Genomic DNA, 22,051 nt, shown 5'->3' on the forward strand with positions numbered 1-22,051 from the left:
ATTCAATAAATCTCTTAAGTCAGCAGAGCTCTGTCACATTACTGTCAGAACTGCCCCACGGTTTCGCTGCAACAGGATGGTTTGAGGGGGGGGGGGGGGGGGGTCTGTCTTTACTTTATACCTTCAGTGATTTTCTTTTTCTCTTTAATATTTAATAAATAATGCATAGGGATGGCTGCCTTCACACGCACATGAACTTTAATGGCATCCCAGTCCTATGCTGTGCAGGCCAGTCAAGTTCCTTCACCACATCTTTATGGACCTTGCTTTGTGCACTTGTCCAAATCACTTGGTGGGGGGGGCCCCCCAATTATGGTGTGGGGTTGGGCTTGGCCCCTTAGTTCCAGTGAAGGGAACTCTTAAGGTGTCGGCATACCAAGAGATATTGGAAAATGTCCTGCTCCCAACTTTGTGGGAACAGTTTGGGGATGGCCCCCTCCTGTTCCAACATGACTGCACAAAGCAAGGTCCATAAAAACACGGATGAGCGAGTTTGGGGTGGAGGAACTTGACTGGCCTACACAGAATCCTGACCTCAATTCGATAGAACACCTTTGGGGAAAATTAGAGCGGAGACTGCGAGCCAGGCCTTCTCGTCCAAGATCAGTGCCTGCCCTCACAAATGCACTTCTGGAAGAATGGTCAAACATTCCCATAGACACACTCCTAAACCTTGTGGACAGCCTTCCCAGAAGAGTTGAAGCTGTTATAGCTGCAAAGGGTGGGCCAACTCAATATTGAACCCTACGGACTAAGACTGGGATGCCATTAAATTTGATGTGCATGTAAAGGCAGGCGTCCCAACATAGTGACAATATTGTGTATTTCGAAAAATCAAACAGGTGAGAATTAAAGTATATGCATGGACAAAATATATATTAAAGTTTGTGCCAAGGCAAGCACCTAGCACTGGATCTAGTGGCCAAATAAATTGCAGGCCAGCCACAGGCAGTGGGGTACGGGTACCGTGCCCAGGATAACAGTTACCGATCTGAAAACTGGTGGATAGCCCAGGATAAGTAGTCAATTCTTGACAGAAGAAAATAAAATAAAAAATTTCAAAAGTCGTCCATTACCTCCAAGGACACTGGCAAAAAAATTAGATCTCACAGAATAGGTGGGGTTATAAAAGTGTACACAAAGGGGCAGCCATAGCAAGGTTTTGCGGTCAGTGTCCAAGTGAACGTAGCTTGCATATAAAGCCATGGTCTATGAATACAAGTCTTGCACAGTATGATTAATATAAAACATAAAGCTCTTCAATGCATTACACATTGCATAATGTTTAAAAACGCCTAAGGTACATAAAAATAGATGCTCTGCTGAAAATCCAGTGAGCTCCTAACTTCCTGTAGTGGGTTGACAACACCGTGCTACCGCTGCCCTTAAATAGCAAGGAAGCGGATGGTATTAAAGGACAACTTCAGCCAAAAGAGGATTTTTTTTCCCCCACGTTTCTGCCCCCCCTCTATCACTTTTGACTACATATTTTTATTTTTTATTTTTATATGGGGTTTTTGACAGGTACTCACTTCCACTTCTGCTCAGACTGCCTAGGCTGATGTAACCCAGCAAATAACAGCTTGGGGCTGACAAGGCAGCTTGGCATTTCAGTAGCATAGAAAAAATTGATGTTTGATCACTAAAAAAAGGTAAGGAGAGGTCTACATTCCTGGTATTTTCTGCTTATTAGGTATTTTTTCAGTATTTGCATTTTTTTTTTTTTTTTAAACAGAGACATAACATGGGAAATGTAGAAGTATCTGTGCTATAAAAATGTTATACATTTTTTTTTATATGCCATAATATACTAGTATGCACAGCACAGTACATTATGGCAGACTTATCTGTCATACAGTGCCCTCCAGCGCTGCGATTTATCCTGCGAGCCCCCGTTTCCTTCACCTTTGCCCAGTCTTCAGTGCCTTGAGCCATTTGATAGGTCTGCGATGATGTAATTCCCACACACGAGCACGGGAGTCACATTGTCCCGCCACAGATCGGGGCTGTAAATGTTCTCTGAGCTGTGCATGTGTAGCTCAGTGTACATGACGGCTGACAGGCAGGAGGATGCATTTATGTCAGAAGAGACCGATAGGGTCTCTTCTGTTATAAATATCCTCTGTCTGTCAGCATATTTAAAAAAAAAATAATAATAATTTAATTCCACTTTAAGGTTGTCCTAACATACACTTTAAGCCAAAGCCAATCTGCATTCCTGTTCCTGATCAGTGACTCATAAGTATTGAAACCACTGGATCAGAAAAACCAGTATGCACTGAAATCTGTGTTTTTTTCTAATTTTAGATTTTGCAGGGACTAGCAAGTCACAAGAAATTAGCTAACATAATAGCTGTGGTTATCATTCAGCTCAAAATAACTCAAAAACACAGTGCTCTCTTTTCATAACACTTCTGTACTAAGCCATGGTTACAATCAACATAAAGCAATGTTAAAACTTAATTTGCATTATATTCCAACCCATTATGCCAGTTTCCTAAACTGGTATGAAGAGAAAGCACTGTACATATAAAATACATAAAGATTTAGCAGTAACATTGATACATAGCAAAGGAAATGCTCCAGGGCAGCAGTGACAGAGGGTGCAAACTATGACAACACTTCATAAGGAATTAGACCCGCCATAGCATCTGATAGAATCAATTTGCAGACTTTTTTTGTGGTAAAAATGACTGTGCATAGGCAAATTGTGATTTTTAATAAACCTGAACTTCATCGGATTTACAGTCCTGGAAATCAGGAAATTTAACTTGCGAGAAATCGAGGCAATCACATGAACCAGAAATTCAACTAAATCAGGATACCAATTCTGTAGTGTGGTGCTGGACTTACATGTTCTGACGCAATCTTGCCAATTCTCATAGGAAGACTACAATTATAGGAGTGTAACCTTACTGAAAAAATATTTTCCTCTTACACTTTATAGGAAAATTGACACTCCATGATAGTTGTTACCATGTACCGCAAAACCTCCGATACAGGAGCTTCCAGCAGCCTCTCAGCCAATTTACTGTACAGAGCAATCTCTGCATTCTACAATTGTTTTAAGTCAAGGGCCTCATTCATTTTATTATTTATAATGAATTTACATTTGCATTCTTCCCCAAAAACCCTCCATGGGGATGCATTAATACTTTTGTGAGACGCGTTGCTTGTCACCACATTTGGATTTGTCTGATGTGCTGAAAAGGGTTGGAGCATATATCCTGTTGAGTCAAACTCAGCAGATTTTGAACCTGTGTCGTGCGCTTTTTGCATTCCCATAGAGGTCTTTGAAAATGCTAAACCTGCTTGAAGCAGGTCAACTGTGGTTCTATGGCAGTTGTCAATGAATGCTGGCATTTCAAATCAATGCTGTCGGTAGACCCTAAAAGTGGTTGAACAAGTAATATTTTACAACACTAACTTGCAGAAGATATAAAACTAATATGATAGCCAATCAAAATCAATGCCAGAGGGGCTATGGACCTTCTGCATAAAACCACAAGCAAGTTCTCTGCAGCTGGTATTTACTTAAAGCAGTAGTAAAGTCCGCTTTTTGATTTATACCCAGCAGGCAAGCCTATAATAAGTCTTACCTCTAGGTATAGTAAATATCTCTTAAATTTGCACAGTTTAGGACATTTGTACTTTAGTAGCAGCTGGGATCACTGGCACATGCTCCCTGTGCTCTGAATGGATGGCTCTGTCCAATCAGAGCTACAGTGGTGTGAAAAAGTGGTTGCCCCCTTCCTCATTTCCTGTTCCTTTGCATGTTTGTCACACTTAAGTGTTTCGGAACATCAAAACAAATTAAACAATAGTCAAGGACAACACAAGTAAACACAAAATGCAATTTGTAAATGAAGGTGTTTATTATTAAAGGTGAAAAAAAAATCCAAACCATCATGGCCCTGTGTGAAAAAGTGATTGCCCCCCTTGTTAAAACACACTATAACTGTGGTTGTCCACACCTGAGTTCAATTTCTCTAGCCACACCCAGGCCTGATTATTGCCACACCTGTTCACAATCAAGGCATCACTTGAATAGGAGCTGCTTGACACAGTAAGGTCCACCAGAAGATCCTTAAAAGCTACACATCATGCCGAGACCCAAAGAAATTCAGGAACAATTGAGAAAGAAAGTAATTGAGATCTATCAGTCTGGAAAGGGTTATAAAGCCATTTCCAAAGCTTTGGGAATCCAGCGAACCACAGTGAGAGCCATTATCCACAAATGGCGAAGACATGGAACAGTGGTGAACCTTCCCAGGAGTGGCCGGCCGCCCAAAATTACCCCAAGAGCGCAGCGACGACTCATCCAAGAGGTCACAAAAGACCCCACAACAACGTCCAAGGAACTGCAGGCCTCACTTGCCTCAGTTAAGGTCAGCGTTCATGCCTCCACCATCAGGAAAAGACTGGGCAAAAATGGCCTGCATGGCAGAGTTCCAAGGAGAAAACCACTGCTGAGCAAAAAGAACATCAAAGCTCGTCTCAATTTCTCCACAACACATCTTGATGATCCCCAAGACTTTTGGGACAACATTCTGTGGACCGATGAGACAAAAGTGGAACTCTTTGGAAGGTGTGTGTCCAAGTATATCTGGCGTAGAAGGAACACTGCATTTCATAAAAAGAACATTATACCAACAGTAAAATATGGTGGTGGTAGTGTGATGGTCTGGGGCTGTTTTGCTGCTTCAGGACCTGGAAGACTTGCCGTGATAAAAGGAACTATGAATTCTGCTGTCTACCAAGAGATCCTGAAGGAGAATGTCCGACCATCTGTTCGTGTACTCAAGCTGAAACGAACTTGGGTTCTGCAGCAGGACAATGATCCTAAACACACCAGCAAGTCCACCACTGAATGGCTGAAAAAAAACAAAATGAAGACTTTGGAGTGGCCTAGCCAAAGTCCTGACCTGAATCCTATTGAGATGTTGTGGTATGACCTTAAAAAGGCCGTTCATGCTCGAAAACCCTCTAATGTAACTGAATTAGGACAATTCTGCAAAGATGAGTGGGCCAAAATTCCTCCAGGATGCTGTAAAAGCCTCATTGCACGTTATCGCAAACGCTTGGTTGCAGTTGTTGCTGCTAAGGGTGGCCCAACCAGTTATTAGGTTTAGTGGGCAATCACTTTTTCACACAGGGCCATGATGGTTTGGATTTTTTTTCACCTTTAATAATAAACACCTTCATTTACAAATTGCATTTTGTGTTTACTTGTGTTGTCCTTGACTATTGTTTAAATTGGTTTGATGTTCCGAAACACTTAAGTGTGACAAACATGCAAAGGAACAGGAAATGAGGAAGGGGGCAAACACTTTTTCACACCACTGTATGTGCTGTGGCTGTGACTTTCATGTGCATACGCACCTTCCATACCCCAGAAATAGATATTGAACAAAGTAGAAAGAATGGCAAAAGTCTGCTATGCTTTACCTCAAACTGTAGTGGAGTATTGCAGCGACTAGCAGTGAGGGATGGGATGGGAGAGAACAAGAGTCCATATGCATATCGGGATTCCTCTTCACCGGGAAGGGAAGAGCTGGGTGTGGTCTGCAGGGGACTGAGGGAATCTGTGTTGGTGGAATTGGGGAGAGCATGGGGAAATGGTGATGGGCTTGACACAATGGCGGAATTTTCTTCCAAGATGTATTTCGTCTTCCACTTTTTTAAAGGGGCAGTAACTTCTGTGGGGTAAAAGCAATACAAATTAGTAAGAGGAGAAAACTTTTTTCAGTTTTGCAGTCTGATAAAACGGCAATGTATCAATAACCTTCAGCACACTACTAAATGATCACATATGCACAGTACATTATTCGTTCACTTCAACACAGTGATGAGCAAAATTTTAAAAAGTAGATCTGAAACTTAATTTTAGATAAAGTGTGAAAAAGTTAGAACCCCTGACAGGTTTCAACTGCTGTTTCTGACCCCATTGGGAGGGCTGCTTGGGAGGCAATACTGTCAGCCCAATACAGGATGTCTGTTAGGATCTACAGATATTCCATAGGGAAATAGGTTTGTATGCAGTGATGTACTGAATATTTAAAGCGGTAATAAACCCAGAATTGTAATATACTGCAGCTTATTAACCCTTCATCCAGAGCTAACACTGTGGATGGAGGCGCAACCATTGGACAGCAGCAATGTTAATTTGGGGGGGGGGGGGGGGGGGAGGCATGTTAGTGGTACTACTAGATTTAAAAAGACAAAAAAAAAGGTAAGCAAAGGATGGATCCCATGAAGCTGCACATCAATACAGACCCGTTGGTATTGGAATGAATGGCAGTTTCAGCCCAGGCTCTTGCTAGGCCACATCTCCAATGCGTTCCCCCCGGAGGCTAAATCATTTGCCCATGATTCAGCTCTGAGGGGCGAAGTAAAACATGGCGGGGGCATGGCCTGGCAGGAGCCCAGGCTGAGACCGCTATTCATTGCAATACCAGTGGGTCTGCATTGATGTGCGGCTTTGTGGGATCCATCCTTTGCTCAACAGTTGTTTGGAGCAGAGACAAGCTCCTTCCCCAGCCTGCAGTCACAGTGGTGGACACATTATTGCTTTCCCTTGTAGCCTAAGAGGCACACATTTTTTAATACCGGTTCACACTAAACAAAATTTAAGCTGAACTCCACCCAGCAGTTTCTATGCAATTACAGCAAGTTTGTTTCCTTTTGGTATTAAGGTTTTACATGAATAAAACTGGCCATTGTAAACACCCCCGTCATTGGTAAATGATTTATCTCAATCTTGTAACTGCTACATCTGCAGGACAGCTTTTTCTGTTCCAAAACAGACTTACTGGCCAACTCACCAGGTGAAAATAAAGCCTAAAGAAGAAAAACTATTGCAGCTACCACATCTAAGAATGGGTAAGATGTAGTATAATAAAGGTTTGCTTTAGGGCTTTGTTCACACGACTACATTTCTAAAGCTTAACAAAAAGCTCCTAATTTAATGAACTTTATTATGGGCATTAGATAGGTGTTTTACAAGCATTAATGAGTTCAAAATGCTCCCCAAACCCCCTATGGGCAGTTTTGACGCGTTTGAGCGTTAAGGCATGTTAAAACTGCTCCACAAGCACCTAATCCATTACAGTAAATTAACTAATCTTAACACCCCGCAACCGCACCTGCCTGAGCGTTTGCGAGGCGTTACCATAGACTTGAATGGGAGGCGTTAAAAGGGTTCAAACGCCTCACGATTCAACATGAAATTTTGAAAGTGACAACACTAGCGCATAGTGTGAACAGCACTATGTGCTGTCTATTGTATCTTGTGCATAAACGCTTGAGGGGCATTTAACGCCTCTCAAATGCCGGCTTTTAACGCTAGTATGAATTTAGCCTAAGGGTTTAATACTGCTTTAATAAATATTTATAAAAAAACATAGCATCAAAATCTAAATATTTCTACACTATTTTTTATGATCATAATATCCCATTTTTAGAAAAAAAAGAAAAAGACAGAGTGTTCATGTGAAGCAGCCTACCTGTATTGGTTCCATTGTTGGATGAGCTGTTGCTCTCATTACTTTGGTATAAAGGTTGTGATGTTTCCTGTTCAGAACTGGCTGGCTGTGCCACGGCCTCTTCCAAGGCTAGTTTCATCCAGCGCTAGCAGTGGGAAGAATGAGATTTGTTAGAGGCGGAATAAATCAATGAACAATTTAAAGCATACTAGCATTATGTACTGGAACACAATTTGTTCACACTGCATAGCCATACCATTGATTAAAATGTTGATTATATGGAGACTATGCAAACATTAACAATTAACTTCTTTTCTTTGTTCCATTTTGGTCTGTTTAAAGGATAAAGTTCACCTTCAGGAACAGATTACATGTTCCACCTGTTTTTAGGGTAGAAAATGTAACATGTTCCCACTCCTGCAGCTCTCCCCGATATCCATGACAGCAGGCCAGGGGATCTTCTCCCCGCTCCTGCTGTCACAGTTTGAAAAGAGCACCCCCACAGTGTCACATAATTCATTCACAGAGTTCTGTGATTGAATAGATTAATAGTAGTAGTAATGCCAGCCTTTTGTTGTTCTCTTATAGACAACGAGGGTGTTGGTGAGCATCCTTGTATTCCACTGAATCTTCTTGGACGCACTCCACAGGCCTCCAGGAGCCTCTGTATGAATTGCCTGCCTGTACTGACAGTTTGCAGCATGTTGGCATTGCACCCAGCATCTCCTGATCACAGGTGCAATGGTTAACAGGTTCCCAAGGTTAAAAAAAAATAAAAAATAAATAGTAATAGTACACGCCTTTACCTGAAAAAAAAAATGTGCACAAGTTGCACTTATCCCTTATTCTACCACTGGAAGATTTTGGATTTTGTTTAAATCTCTTTATTAGCCTTCATGCTGAAGAAAATTGAGTGTGGAAGTGGTTGTGTAGTTTTGCAAAGGTTTTTGCAACATCATTCAGTACAGGGCTTAAGAGTGGCAGATCAACAGGTCATTTTTTGGACCGTTAAAAAAAGGGATAAAACATGGGGACATGTTCATGTATTGCAGAGATGTGCTGCAATTTTTTTTTTTTTTTGCCGTGACACATGCTGTAAGTGAATATTGTGGCATTTTTGGAACCAGAGGTCCATGCTCTCTTTGCCAGGCTGGCTTTCAAGTAACTAAAGCCAAAACAATTTGTTTACTCATTTAAGCAAAACATTTTATTTTTTGCTCAATTTTGAAGAGCGTACCAGAGGGTTGTAAACCCAATCAGGTTTTTTTTTAGCCATCTGTGTCCCATAGGGGAGACTTCCTTTCCCGTAGCCAAAACAGAAAGTGAAGGGAAAACCTTCCAAAGTGAGGGAACCTTTGGTTGTCACTAGATTTCCCCTTTATTACCGTTTTATCAACCCAAATTTTTATTTTGCTTTCACCATCAATGAGATGGTAAACAGGGCAAAATTGAAGGAAGTTGAATCTCCCTAACTTGGACACAGACAAGAAAAAAAAAAAAAAAAAAAAAAAAAACAACGTGTTCTAATCCCTCTCCACTCTATCCGAAATTAAAAAAAAAACTTTGCCTTGAATTAGGGTCCTTTCACACAGACTTGTCCATATGATGGAGTACGCTTGCTCAGCAGGGAATCGATCCGCTGATCCCCGCTAAGCAGGCAGATGACAGGTCCGTCTGAGCTCACTGTGCAGAGACAGACCTGTCAGAGTTCCGCTCTCCTCTATGGGGAGCCTATCCATTTTCATCTGATCTCATCCCCAGACTGATGGAAAAATAAGGTCACCACCTGTCTGGATTTGGCGGAAAGGATCGGATAGCTGGCGTTGGCAAACATGTCACCGCTGAAATCTGCCGCTTCATAGGGCTGAATGGAGCGTCCAATCAGGTCTGCCTGAAAAACGGACAGGCAGACCTGATCAGAGCGCCTGTGTGAAAGGACCCTTAATACTTTAACGTAAAGCGATTGTAAAGCTTCAATTCTTTTTTTTTTTTTAAACAAACATCATACTTGCCTCCACTGTGCAACTCCTTTTGCACAGAGTGGCCCCAAGCACCAACTTCTGGGGTCCCTCAGCGGCTCCTCCCTGCATCAGATAACCCCCCAGGTGAAGAGCTCTCCCGGGGGGTTACGCGCTCCCGAGTCCATAGCCACCAAATGTATGACTCAGCCCCCCCCCCCCCCCGTGTCATTGGATTTGATTAACAGCAGCGGGAGCCAATAGTGGTCACTGGCAGGTATTTTTTCACCTTAATGCATAGGATGCATTAAGGCGAAAAAACACGAGAGTTTACAACCCCTTTAATAGACACAGTCTGAAAGGTCGCAGCGTTCATTCATTTTAACCCCCATGTCCAAGAACATGCTACACACTCACCTTTTTACATGAGCCATAAGTGCCATCCACCTTTGGGGGTCTCCTTCGCCTCTCAGGCATATAAGGAGATACAAAGCGTATGTAGTGTTTGGGAAGTGTGTTAATGGAAGGGGAATTAGACAGTCCAGGGAGCATGTTAAGGGTGGTCGCCAACACTGTGGGATCTGTGGTAATTCGCAACGGCTGATCCATGGGACAGTCCTGCTTCTCCACCTTGTCATTTAACCATTCTGTTACCAGGTACTGCAAAGGAACACAGGTTTATTAGATAGGCAAATTCTGCTAAACATTTTTAATGCGGCCACATCACAAATTACTGTTACAAAACCTATTTTGACCTGCAACCTCTACAACTGCCTCCAAAAAAAAAAAAAAAAAAAACACACGTTCCTGCAATGCGGGGGAATTGTGGGTGTAAAAGAACTCCCCCAGAAACCCAATTTCCTGCTATAAATTACTTGCTGTTTTTTCCCCAGAATAAAACTAGAATTGAACTTCAGGGTTGCCTTACAACAAGTGTTTTATTTCTACTGATAACTTCAAATATGCTGCCCAACTAACAGGATGCAACTGATAATCACATGGCGATAATGAAAGATCTTTCTACCTAGCGGCCAGTTTGAGAAGGGGCATATAGCAAGCACTGATTTCTTCTGAGTAGAAAATAGGTAAAACTCTACACTAAAGTTGAAATGCAATGCTTGTAATCTATATGGTTAATCACATTAGGTTGCTTTGCTGCCTGGAATGAAGACGGGCACAGGTTTTGCTTTATCCAGCTGAAAGGTATGTCGTCAACATGTCAAAATTATTAAATTCAAAAACTGAATCAGAGTTGGAAAAAAGGGTCCCCCCACTCCCAAAAATTACTTGTAAACTCAATCAGGGGTTGCTTATCACCTTCTCAATGGTACACAGCCATGTGACTCAACTGAACAGCTCAGAATGAAACAAGCTATCCTGAAGCATTTCAGTCCCTAGTAGTGCAACTGAAGCAAAATCAATCAACTATGGGTGGGACTGGCATCGGGATCTTTTCTATACCCACTGTATTTCTAGTGACACAACACAGATTATGGGTAATTTATATATATATATATATATATATATATATATATATATATATATATATACACACACACACACACACACACATATATATATACACATATACATACATATACACACACCTTTATCTATTCATTTTTCATGCTAATCTAAAAATAGTTAGCAGGGGGGCAGGTTCTCAGAAAAAGTAACCGATAATGCTGCATACTGGCTTAAACAGTGTCACTCATAATAAACTTAAAGCTGTAGTAAACACCACATGGTATCTTGTAACTACAGGTAAAGCTTACCTGTAGGTACAAGGAATATCCCCTAAATGTGCACCGTTTAGGAGATATCCTCTATTTCTGCAGCCACTGACATCACTGGCGCACTGCAATCTGAAGGGAGGGCATACTGAATATGCCCTCCCTTCAAAGTACTGTGCCACAGCCGTGACTCCTGCGTTCACACGCAAGCTACAAAGACAGGGTGACAATAAAAGCCCTGTCAGCGGTGACAGCGTGCTGCTTGAGGACTTCCGTTTAAAGTCAGTCATCATAATGTGCTAGTATGAGATGCATACCATCACATTATGACATTAGCTCTGCCTTTTTTTCTACACACACAAAGCAGTAGTAAAAAATTGTGTGTAAGTTAATTTCCACAGACAAGCAGTAAATGTCTTCAGGTATATAGACACTGCTGTGCTATCAGTATAGTAAGTAAAGTATATGCCTGCACAAGTAAAAAGTATAGGGTATCCCAGTATGAAATAGTTTTAGGTTTTCCCTTTTACAAAAATTTACATCCAATTAAAAAACTCCTCCATAGGCCAAACATTTCAAAGACCTTATCACCAAGAAGATAACACAAATACTAATTTTACACATTCCCTTGTATTCCCATGTATAGAATATTACCAACCTTTTTAGTCTTGTGGTATTTATGGCTAGCACGGGTTGGCTGGGCCACTGCCTGGGTAACCGCAGGAGATTCTGACCCTTGTGGGGCTTCGCCCGTTCCTAAAGCTTCTAAAGCACCAGTGTCTGTGGTTCCTGAACTTGCAGTCCCTTCCTCAACCACTGGGGGTGCAAGTTCCACCTGCTGTGCCACAGATTGCCTTCTCCTTAGCCTTTGAGCGGAAGCGCTTCGATAACGCGACATGCGGCTTTTTGGACGCGGCCTTGTTGATTTTGGTGTAACCGATTTAGGAGTAGGTTTTTCTGCAGTTGTTTCCTGTGAAAAAATGTTTTCAAGTGTAATTAGCAAAAAAAAAAAAAAAAAAAACTTGTATACTTTTTTTCTTATGCCGACTGATGTAAATTGTACAATGTACTCTGGAAAGGACTGCATCATTTCGACAAATCTGAGGAGGATTTAATTGGATACAGTACTACTACAACTGCTATTCTTTTAACAGCTGCATCATATACAAATAAGTTGCTGGATTTGAGTTGCTTAACGATTAAATTCACATTGTTTGAATATCTGCAGAATGGTAAAGGCTTTCCATTAGCCAATACAGTCGCAGAGTTTTTGCAGTGACGTGTAAATCTTAGGACACAATAGATAAAATTGCAAATCCTTTAGCAGGTAAACGCCTACCATATATTTTAAAAGTGTATTTAGCCATTTGTCTGGCATCCAGCTGGAAATCTTAAGAGAAAGCAATTTAAAGTAGCTGGACTGTACAACATCCTATAAAATGGATGCAAAGAACTGATGAATTATTAGGTGCATAAAATGTTGACAGGTGGCAGACGGCCTCCTTACCAGGGCTTGTGATGATCTCCTGGTGTTCACTCCCAGGGTGGGAGTGGCTACAGGCTCCGGTATCACGGAACTCTCAGGTTCTGGCTCTGGTTCTTCAGCCTTAATTGCAGGATCAGATGCTGCCTGATCGGCAGAAGGTGCTTCGGGCTCGGCAGCAACTGGTTCAGATGGCTGTTCTCTGCGCCGCCTTCTCTTATCCGAGGTGTCCACCACAAGCGGGGCAGGTTCAGTTTTCTTCTCCTCTTTGGACTATAATATTTAAAAATATTAGTTTCTTTATCATATCCTCAACTGCAAGTTGCTAATTTATAACAGTAAGTCAAGGAAAAGGCTTCTTCACCAATCGTGGCTCTTCCAATCACAGATGATCAGTGTAAATAGGAAGTGCCGGTGTTCTGTCAAAATAGCCAATTCATCAAGATCTCCAATCATGTCACTTCTGGTTACTCTAAAGCATCAGTAATTGGAGAGTTAGATGAATTGCTGTTTAGACACCACCGACAAACGTGTACACTCCGGTACCGTTTTGACAGAAGAGCGGCTAACGAGGAAAAAAAAGTTGTCGCCGCTTTGGAGGAGGTCACGTTTTTGGTTAGTATCAGGCGGACTAACAATGTCCGCTCATATCATCGTGTACTGGAGTCTGGGTCAAAACAGTAATTTGTCTAAATCACCAATTGCTGATGATAATCGGAAGTGATACAATTAGAGATCGCGATTAATTGCCTATTTTAGCAGAAAACCGGTTATCGTTCCCCATCCAACCTGGTGGAGCTTGAGAGGTGATGCAAAGAAGAATTAGAAAAAGTGCCCAAAAACAGGTGTGCCAAGCTTGTAGCATCATACTCAAAAAGACTTGAGTCTGTAATTGACGCCAAAGGTGTTTCAAAGTATTGAGCAAAGGCTGTGAATACTTATAAACGTGTGATTTTTTTCATTCTTAATAAATTTGCAAAGATTTCAAAACAAACTTCTTTCACTTAGTCATTATGGGATATCGTTACGGTTGGGGTATTTATCAAAAAATTAAAAACCCAGCAGTGATTAAATTCCAATAGAAAGATCTATTTGAGTGAAAATAAATGATAAAAATGTCACATGGGTACAGTGTTGCATGACCGCGCAATTGTCATTCAAAGCGCGACAGTGATGAAAGCTGAAAAGTGGCCTGGGCAGGAAGAGGGTGAAAGTGCCCGATATTGATGTGGTTAAAGCGGAGTTCCACACAATTTCCCAAATTAAGCTTATAGCTGGCATAATAGACATGGTCAAATGGCAAGATATATTTTTTTCCCCTTAGGGATTACCTTTTTATGCAGTATTAAAGAGGAGGGCCGGTTTTAAAAACAAAAAATTTAAAAGTCAGCAGCTGCAAACACTGTAGCTGCTGACTTTTAATAAGCACACTTACCTGTCCAGGGCGCCCGCGATGTCGGCCGCCCGAGGTCCGACTCGTCCCTTGGTCTCGGGTCCCGGCACCGCCATTTTGGCTAAGGCAAACAGGCAGTGGAGCCTTGCGGCTTCACTGCCCGTTTCCTACTGCGCATGCGCGAGTCGCGCATCGCTTTGTGAATGGGGCGCGCTGTGTTCTGGGACACACAGTTCCCAGAAAACAGCACGACCCATTACCCAGAAGAAGCCGCACGGAGGAGAGAAGACCGAACATCTCTGCGGAGGAGGAAGAGGAAGATTAGGATAATGTGCCTAGCAACAGGCATTTCTGGTAAGTTAAAAAAAAAAAATTTCTTCATTTTTCAGATTTTTTTTCTAATTTTTTATGTTTTTTTTTTCAGGGTGGCCCTCCACTTTAATGTGCCATTTCCTGTGTCAGCCACCCACGGGTATCGCCATCATATCCAGCGGCGCATAGTCTCCTGGGGTGGCTCAATGTCTCCTGGGAGCTATGAATCAATCTTCCCAGGAGTCAGTGTGGCTAGCCGCTCCTAAATATTGCAAGAGGTTTTTCTTCGTTGCCATCACAACGGGGCAGGCACTTCGACGACACCAGTTGTGATGGCAACGTGGGAAGCTTACGGCGCTGTGACATGTACATAATGCGCGGGAACAGGCGGTGCATGCTGCTAGCTCAGCATCACCATACCCCCGGAACTGGCTGCTTGTGGGCTTCACATGCCCACAGGCAAGATGACAACTGCAAGAAGCACAGAATAGAAGTTCTTTTTACATACGAAAATGAACATCGGGGGGTAATTCTGAAAAAACTAGCGGAACATTAACATTGTATGAACTTAGGAAATTTTTATATATATATATATATATATATATTTTTTTTTTTTTTTTTGATTGGATGTTGGAACTCCGCTTTAAAGACACAAAGCTCAGGAATCTGCCTCTGACAGAAGCAGTCATTCAATAATAGAGAGATAGAGAGAGAGATAGAATTTTTTAGGGCAGCATCGCCTGTGTGTAACACAGAATAGCTACTTCCATCAAAGGCTTCCGAGACAGGTGTTTAGCAACAAAGCCAAAGGGAATATGTCAAAAGGCTAAAGATAACTATTGTTATGCGCTTTGCATGCTACAAGCGGTTTAATGCTCACCCTTACTACGTGCCAACTGTGCACAATAAAGGAAGAACTCACCCTTCTAGTTCGAAACGTGGGTCCGGACTCCTCTTCCTCCTTAGCATCTTCCTCTTTAACTGCAACCTCCCCTTCAGCCTTTTAAATGACAAGACATGGCAGAGTCAGCAAAAATATTATCCAAACACTTCAGAGGAAAAAAGACACGTTTCTGGTGATACAACATACATTTAAAGTGAACCTGAGACTAAGTTAAATAGAGTACAAAGAGCGGCTTTTGGGGGATTTGGCATTACCAGTATCCCCATTACAAAATCCCTAAGCAAGTTGAGTTTTAGCTGTAAATTAGGCAGACATTCCTGTGACTAAAGGGCGTCTTTACACATTTCTGTGCACACAATGTGGCTGTGTATGCGCATTCGGGGTCCCCCGAAAATAAATGGACATCTGTAATAACGTTTATAGAAGCCCTACAGACAGACATTAATAAAAAACTGGGGGGAAAAAAAAAAAGAGAATGTCATTGCTGAGCTCCCCTGAGGAATGCTAGTTTGGTTTTTTGCTCTTACTCACCTTTGTCTAATGTCTTGTGGCTGCTCACGTGATGGGCTGGATCCTTTGCTGCTTTGACTTTTCTTTCTGGTGGTCCTGGACGATCCAGCGAGCAGTGCTGACATGATGACATAAGTGGCACTCTTTGCATTAATACAGGGCGCTGTGCTGAATGGGCGGGACCACGACATTATGTACTCTCAGTATATCCCAAGTCCTCTGGGTTAAGCAACACTAGAGCATCATGTAGTAACGTGGAACTGTTGGGGGCAACTCAGGATTTAAGGAGAATATCGCAGCCAGAGCTGCAATACTTTTTGTAATCTGGGGGGGGGGGGGGGGGGTTCAAACTGGTTTGGAGCGTTGGCCTTTAATATGCAAATATATTATAAAGCAGATTAGTGATTTTTTTTCCAATTAGTTTAATCTGCTAATCCCTGTACAGATTTTTTATTTTTTTTTACTATGAATTGTGGCTACAGAAAAATGGAAATGTTAACGTGTTGACATGGAGTAGAGTAAAAGTTTCAGTTGTCCCTTGTCCACCAAATTTAAACAAAAACTGTCTTTACCTCATTGTCACCAACAGCTGAATCTGCAGCAGGAGCTTCTGCCAGGCCATCGTTTTGGTGATGGGTGCTATCATCCAGCACATAACCTTGCAGTTCCAACTCTCTTCTTCGCGCCTTACGGTGCCTTGTCTCAGCTCCTATGGTTAGCGTTGGAGGAATAGGGGGTGCCAAGTCTGAGGCTATGGGATTCCGTTTCTGTACCGGGCAGTTCCGATTCCCTTTGTGGCATGCACAATCGACCTTATAATTACTGTAAAGCAAGACGGACGAGTCAACTGCTGAGTCAAATCAAGGTGCGAAGGTTTGTTACTCATCCTGCTGCAAGATCGCTTTGAAAGTAATTTCTTACAATGCTGATCTGATGACTGAAAACACAGCTCTCACACATACACACTTATTACAATGCTGGAGAAAACACATTCACGGTTCAGACTGATATGTGGAAAGCCATATGGACACATGATGGCTTTGTATAAATTGGTTGCTAAGTGTCCGTATATCTTCAACTGTAAAACCTTACAGAATCAATTACCTTAGTAAATGAGCCTCCAAGTCCGTTGGTTCTACAATTCCAGGATTTTAGTGCAGGTTTCAGAGCCCAGGGTAGTTCCCAGTTAAGGGTTCATCCTTAATTGGTTATTTTTAAAATAAACATCAAAATGTCTGCTTGGTTTTGCTTAAAGCAGCATATTCCAGAAGTGAAAGCTACTAGTTTGCATCTTTGGTTTGTGTTGCATGCAGATTTTAAGGATGAACAAAAACATTCTGCTCTGAACTAAAGGGAGGGGTACTTACCCCATCTCCTCCATTACCCCCATATGCTGATGAGAAAATTTCCCGTTTTATCTGTTACTGTAGCCTGAATGCATTGAAGTGGACCTTCAGTAATTTTTTCATCTATCCATCTATATATTCTTCTGCCCTTGTTGTTTTAACTTTGGATAGTAAAACTTTTTATGCCAGTAAATACCTTATACAGCCCACTTCCTGTTTGTCTAGTCATTAGCCCAGGCTTAGGCCTGGAAGGGAGGGGGGATGAGTCATAAGAGGGCCAATGAGAGCTGCAGAGCTGGAGGTGTGCCTGTGTGTGTGTAAATCCAGGAAGTGAACAGGCAGCAGCTTCAGCTGCCTACAGTTAAATTTGATGCAGCCAAACTCAGTGAAGGGAGATTTCTGCAGCATATTTGGCAAGTACAGAGCTACAGTATATATAAAATAATATGCAAAGTGGTTGAAGGGAAGCTTCAGAATGGCAAAGATGTTTTTATTACAAATTAAGTGAGCAGGCTGCAGTTCCTCTTTAAGTAGTGGTTTAGCATAAAAGCTGCCCAGAACTGATCTTCAGCCAAATGCCTGAACACTGGCAAAGACAACACTTCTTTGCAAGCATGCAGACATTGCCTGATCATCATGCCAGCAGAACAGCAGGAGATCCAGCGTGATGCCAGTCAGGCTGGCATTAGGTTTCCTAGCTTCTTGTAATGTTAGCTTTTGTCAGTGGCGTTAGTGCTATTCTACAGCATTTTTATTCATCATTTACACTTAAAAGGCAATGGACACATTAAAAGGCATAGACTGGCTATTTTTTGCACCACGTCGCACCTATTTTGCACCTGTGGCAGAAGGACTTGTAGTTTTGAATGGAAAACGAGTGCAGAATTCACCGCACTGGTAGTTTAACACTTTTTCTAACTCTGCTACTGAAAGCGTGTACCCCGTAGGGCTGGAGGAAGGGTCTGCAGGAGCATGGCATTGCACCTGCGATCCACTGATTGTGGGAGCAACTTTTTGCAGGCTCCTGTGGGGAAAAAAAAAATACACATTTTTTGCCTGCAAACATATGCACATTTATTTTATATTTTTTTTAAAGTGAATATAACCTTTAACACTTGTATATAACATTTTTAGATAAAGTTTAGCTAAACAAAAAAAAAAAAAAAAAAAAAACAGTATTTCAGATAACCAGCTCATAGATTTAGTAGCTGCTATTTTATTATTTTTTTTACAGGCATTTCTTCTTTATTTTCACCTGCTGATTCTCTCAGCAACACTTCCTATCGTAACTTGATGCTCAATCATTTCACTGTATCTATAGAGTAGCAGCATGACCAACCTTGGCTGTTTTCCAGATTAGAGAATATATATATATATATATATATATATATATATATATATATATATATATATATATATATATATATATATATATATATATATATATATATATATATATATATATATCCTTTTTTCAACTTAGCTGTTGTGTAGTTTACAGAACTGGGAATGCGTATACTGAGATTTCAGTTCGGTGCACAAAAAATTACAAGGACTCTAGATTTCTTGCAGGATCAACGGGTATTTTCTGTACTTAAACTGACTGAAAAAAAAAATGAAAGCAGCCACATCTAATCCTACACTCACACGTGTAGCGTGCATTCACGAAACATGCAAAAACATGTGTCATGCGTGTCAGCAAGACGTGCTTATCTGCTCGCAAAAAATAACACCAAAATGCAGCTAATGAACGCACAAAGCCCAAAAATGTACTTTGGATTCTTTGCTGTGCTGCTTGTGTGTATGGCAGCTCAATCAAATGTATGGGCTGCCCTATAAGCGAAGTATAACACACCAAAAAAAAGCACACATGCACGACATCCTACAGTAGTGTGAATGGGGACTGGTAAGCTAAAAAAAAAGATTGCATTATTCTTGGGTTTGGATAGATCTCCATACATGTTAGCCAGCTTGCCCAAGTTACAGAACAATTAGAAGATAAGCAGTGACAGAAATCCTGAATTTCCAGATCGTCATTGCTAAGGCATGCCATACACGGTTTGAATCTTGGCCGGTTCAGCAAGATTTAAACCGTGCATGGGCAGGCTGAATGTACCAAGTTGATCGATCAGCTTGGGTACAACCAGTATGCTGGGTTTTACCTGTGATCACCGCTAGCGGCTGCTTTAGCCACTAGCAATAATCACTGCAATAATCACTGCAATAATCACTGCAATAATCACTGCAATAATCACTGCAATAATCACTGCAATAATCACTGCAATAATCACTGCAATAATCACTGCAATAATCACTGTCTTCTCCTGGCGGGGATGGTTTCCCCCGCCCTCCCACCTGGATAAGACGACAGCCCAGCAGGAGGGATTTCGGCATCAACACTGTGTGTTGACGGGGATATTGAATGATATTCAACGAATTTTGATATTGAACGAATTGAACGAATTTCTTTCCTGCAACCTGTGGCTGCAGGAAAGAAATTTGCTCTGCGTATGGCCGGCCTAAGAGCTGAAGTTCCTTTCAATGAAGTCAGTATCAAATGCAACCTAAAATCTGACTTGCAGTTTTGCATAATGACACATCATTACGTCCAAGACACCTGTGGTAGCCAAAGATAAAAAAAAAAAAATTTTTAAACAGCAGAGCTCAATCTGCTCTAATCAGTCTGAATTCTCTACCTGAGCATCTGTCCATGGCTACTGGAATGACAGATTTAAAGAACAAAAACAAAAAATGGAAGAGGACACTCACCAGTTACTGTAATCATAGTCAAAAGCAATGGTGACCTCCGTGTCTTTTGCAATAGCAGCAATAGAATAAATGCACAGATGAATCATCCCATCTGCGATCATGTGACGGACCTAAATAAAGCAGTAATAGGTTAGATGTTGTACCCTACTACCAGGTTCTAAAGATAAAACTACCATGTCTTATAAAAAAAAAAAAAGCCACTATTGGCTAAATAAAATTGAGATAAATTGTATCTTCAGGAAAAGTATACATCAAAATGAAAATAATTGCATCTAAAAAGACAGCTAATATTCTTGGAGAATTTCCTCCTCTTGATGGTTATGCCTGCTGTTGGAAAAAAAAATAAAAAATCTAAAAAAGGCCTGCAATTGAGAATGTCCACCTCATGCTTTTTAATGCCTGGTTTTTGGAGGCTTTGGTACTTTTAGTCCCCATGAAAAGACACGTAATGAAGTCAGATCTCCTGGTCTGCGCTCTTTGTCCTGGACAGAAGTTCAGGTTACTGAAGCCAACGGATCAGCTCAATGATGACATTTAGCATTTTTAATGGCAGTCAGCCCATTTCTTTACCAACAGGTTTTCTCTAAGGCCTCTTGCACACGCTACGCCTATTTTACTGCTTTTTCCCAGACACAAATTTCAGGCGGCTTTTTTGTGAGCATTTGTGAGTTTTCACATATATGCGTTCACATACGCGCATTTTTATGCAAATTTATTCCTGCGTTCTCATTCTCTACAATATGCAAATGTACATTTACCTGCAAGTGCGAGACGTAAATTACATTCCAAAAATGCAGATTTTTCAAAAAAAATTTACTGAACAATGTACAGCGCTTGTTTACAAGCTTGTGTGCATAGGCCCATTACAATTAATGGGGTGTATTTTAGCTCAGAGAAAAACCAAAAACTGTACTGATTTTTCAAGAGGCCTGAAGCTGTGAAATTTTGAACAGTAAAATCAGTCAGTCATTCTCATCCAGGGTTCTATGGAACCGCAGAGTTCCTCCAAACGTTGCTAGGTGTGTCCTGAGCTGTGGCTAACTGATGGTACCTGCTTAATTCCAGGACCGTTGCAAAGCCATCAGCTAGACACCAGCTGTCTTTTTAGCCATCTGTAAAGATAGTATTCTGATCATCACTGTAAAAGCCTGGTGCACACAAATCGTTTTTTACAAATTGGAGCCACTGTACTAACGATCCAATGTTAGTACAGCGATCTCCCCTGCAGAGCTGTTGTGTTCTGACCAGGGATGCTTGGTGAGAGGGTGACAACAGTTGGTACAATTATTTGCAAATGGAAGAAACACAAAATAACTGCCAATCTCCCTCGGTCTGAGGCCCCGTGCAAAATCTCACCTTGTGGAGTTTAAATGATTCACGAGAATGGTGAGGAATCAGCCCAGAACTACACGGGAGAATCTCGTCAATGATCTCAAGGCAGCTGGGACCATAGTCACCAAGAAAACAATTGGTAACACTACGCCGCGAAGGACTGAAATCCTGCAGCGCCCGTAAGGGCCCCCTGCTCAAGAAAGCACATGTACAGGCCTGTCTGAAGTTTGCTAATGAATATCTGAATGATTCAGAGGAGAACTGGGTGAAAGTGTTGTGGTCAAATGAGACCAAAATAAAGCTCTTTGGCATCAACTCAATTCACCATGTTTGGAGGAGGGGGAATGCTGCCTGTGACCCCAAGAACACCATCCCACTGTCAAACATGGAGGTGGAAACATTATGCTTTGGGGGGGGGGGTTCTGCTAAGGGGACAGGAAAACTTTGCTGCATCAAAAGGGATGATGGACAGGGCCGTGTACCATCAAATCTTGGGTGAGAACCTCCTTCCCTCAGCCAGGGCATTGAAAATAGGTCGTGGATGGGTATTCCAGCATGACAAGGACCCAAAAGACATGGCCAGAAAAACGGAGTGCCTCAAGAAGCACATTAAAGTCATGGAGTGGCCTAGCCATTTTCCAGACCTTAATCTCATAGATCAAGAATATGCAATTAGCGGACCTCCAGCTGTTGCAAAACTACAAGTCCCATCATGCCTTGGCCTCTGGGTGTCATGCTTGTGGCTGTCAGAGTCTTGCTATGCCTCATGGGACTTGTAGTTTTGCAACAGCTGGAGGGCCGCTAATTGCATATCCCTGCCATAGATG

General features: G+C 41.7%; 1 protein-coding gene across 2 annotated transcripts in view; it reads right to left on the reverse strand.

The window, feature by feature from the left end:
- SETD5 (SET domain containing 5) overlaps positions 1-22,051 on the reverse strand; it is a 61,203-nt gene that overhangs the window by 16,494 nt on the left and 22,658 nt on the right. For both annotated transcript variants that reach the window (XM_077451807.1, XM_077451805.1), the window contains exons 10-17: positions 19,893-20,002; positions 16,350-16,599; positions 15,286-15,363; positions 12,683-12,931; positions 11,834-12,145; positions 9,860-10,102; positions 7,506-7,629; positions 5,449-5,699 (exon numbers count right to left, since the gene is read on the reverse strand). In XM_077451807.1, the coding sequence (XP_077307933.1) occupies positions 5,449-5,699; positions 7,506-7,629; positions 9,860-10,102; positions 11,834-12,145; positions 12,683-12,931; positions 15,286-15,363; positions 16,350-16,599; positions 19,893-20,002 (1,617 nt within the window). The remainder of the gene's footprint in view (positions 1-5,448; positions 5,700-7,505; positions 7,630-9,859; positions 10,103-11,833; positions 12,146-12,682; positions 12,932-15,285; positions 15,364-16,349; positions 16,600-19,892; positions 20,003-22,051) is intronic.

Source organism: Lithobates pipiens, unplaced genomic scaffold (genome assembly GCF_037356315.1).
Source record: "Lithobates pipiens isolate NorthernLeopardFrog02 unplaced genomic scaffold, aLitPip1_a1.2 Scaffold_23, whole genome shotgun sequence".
In the NCBI taxonomy this organism is placed as follows: Eukaryota; Metazoa; Chordata; class Amphibia; order Anura; family Ranidae; genus Lithobates; species Lithobates pipiens.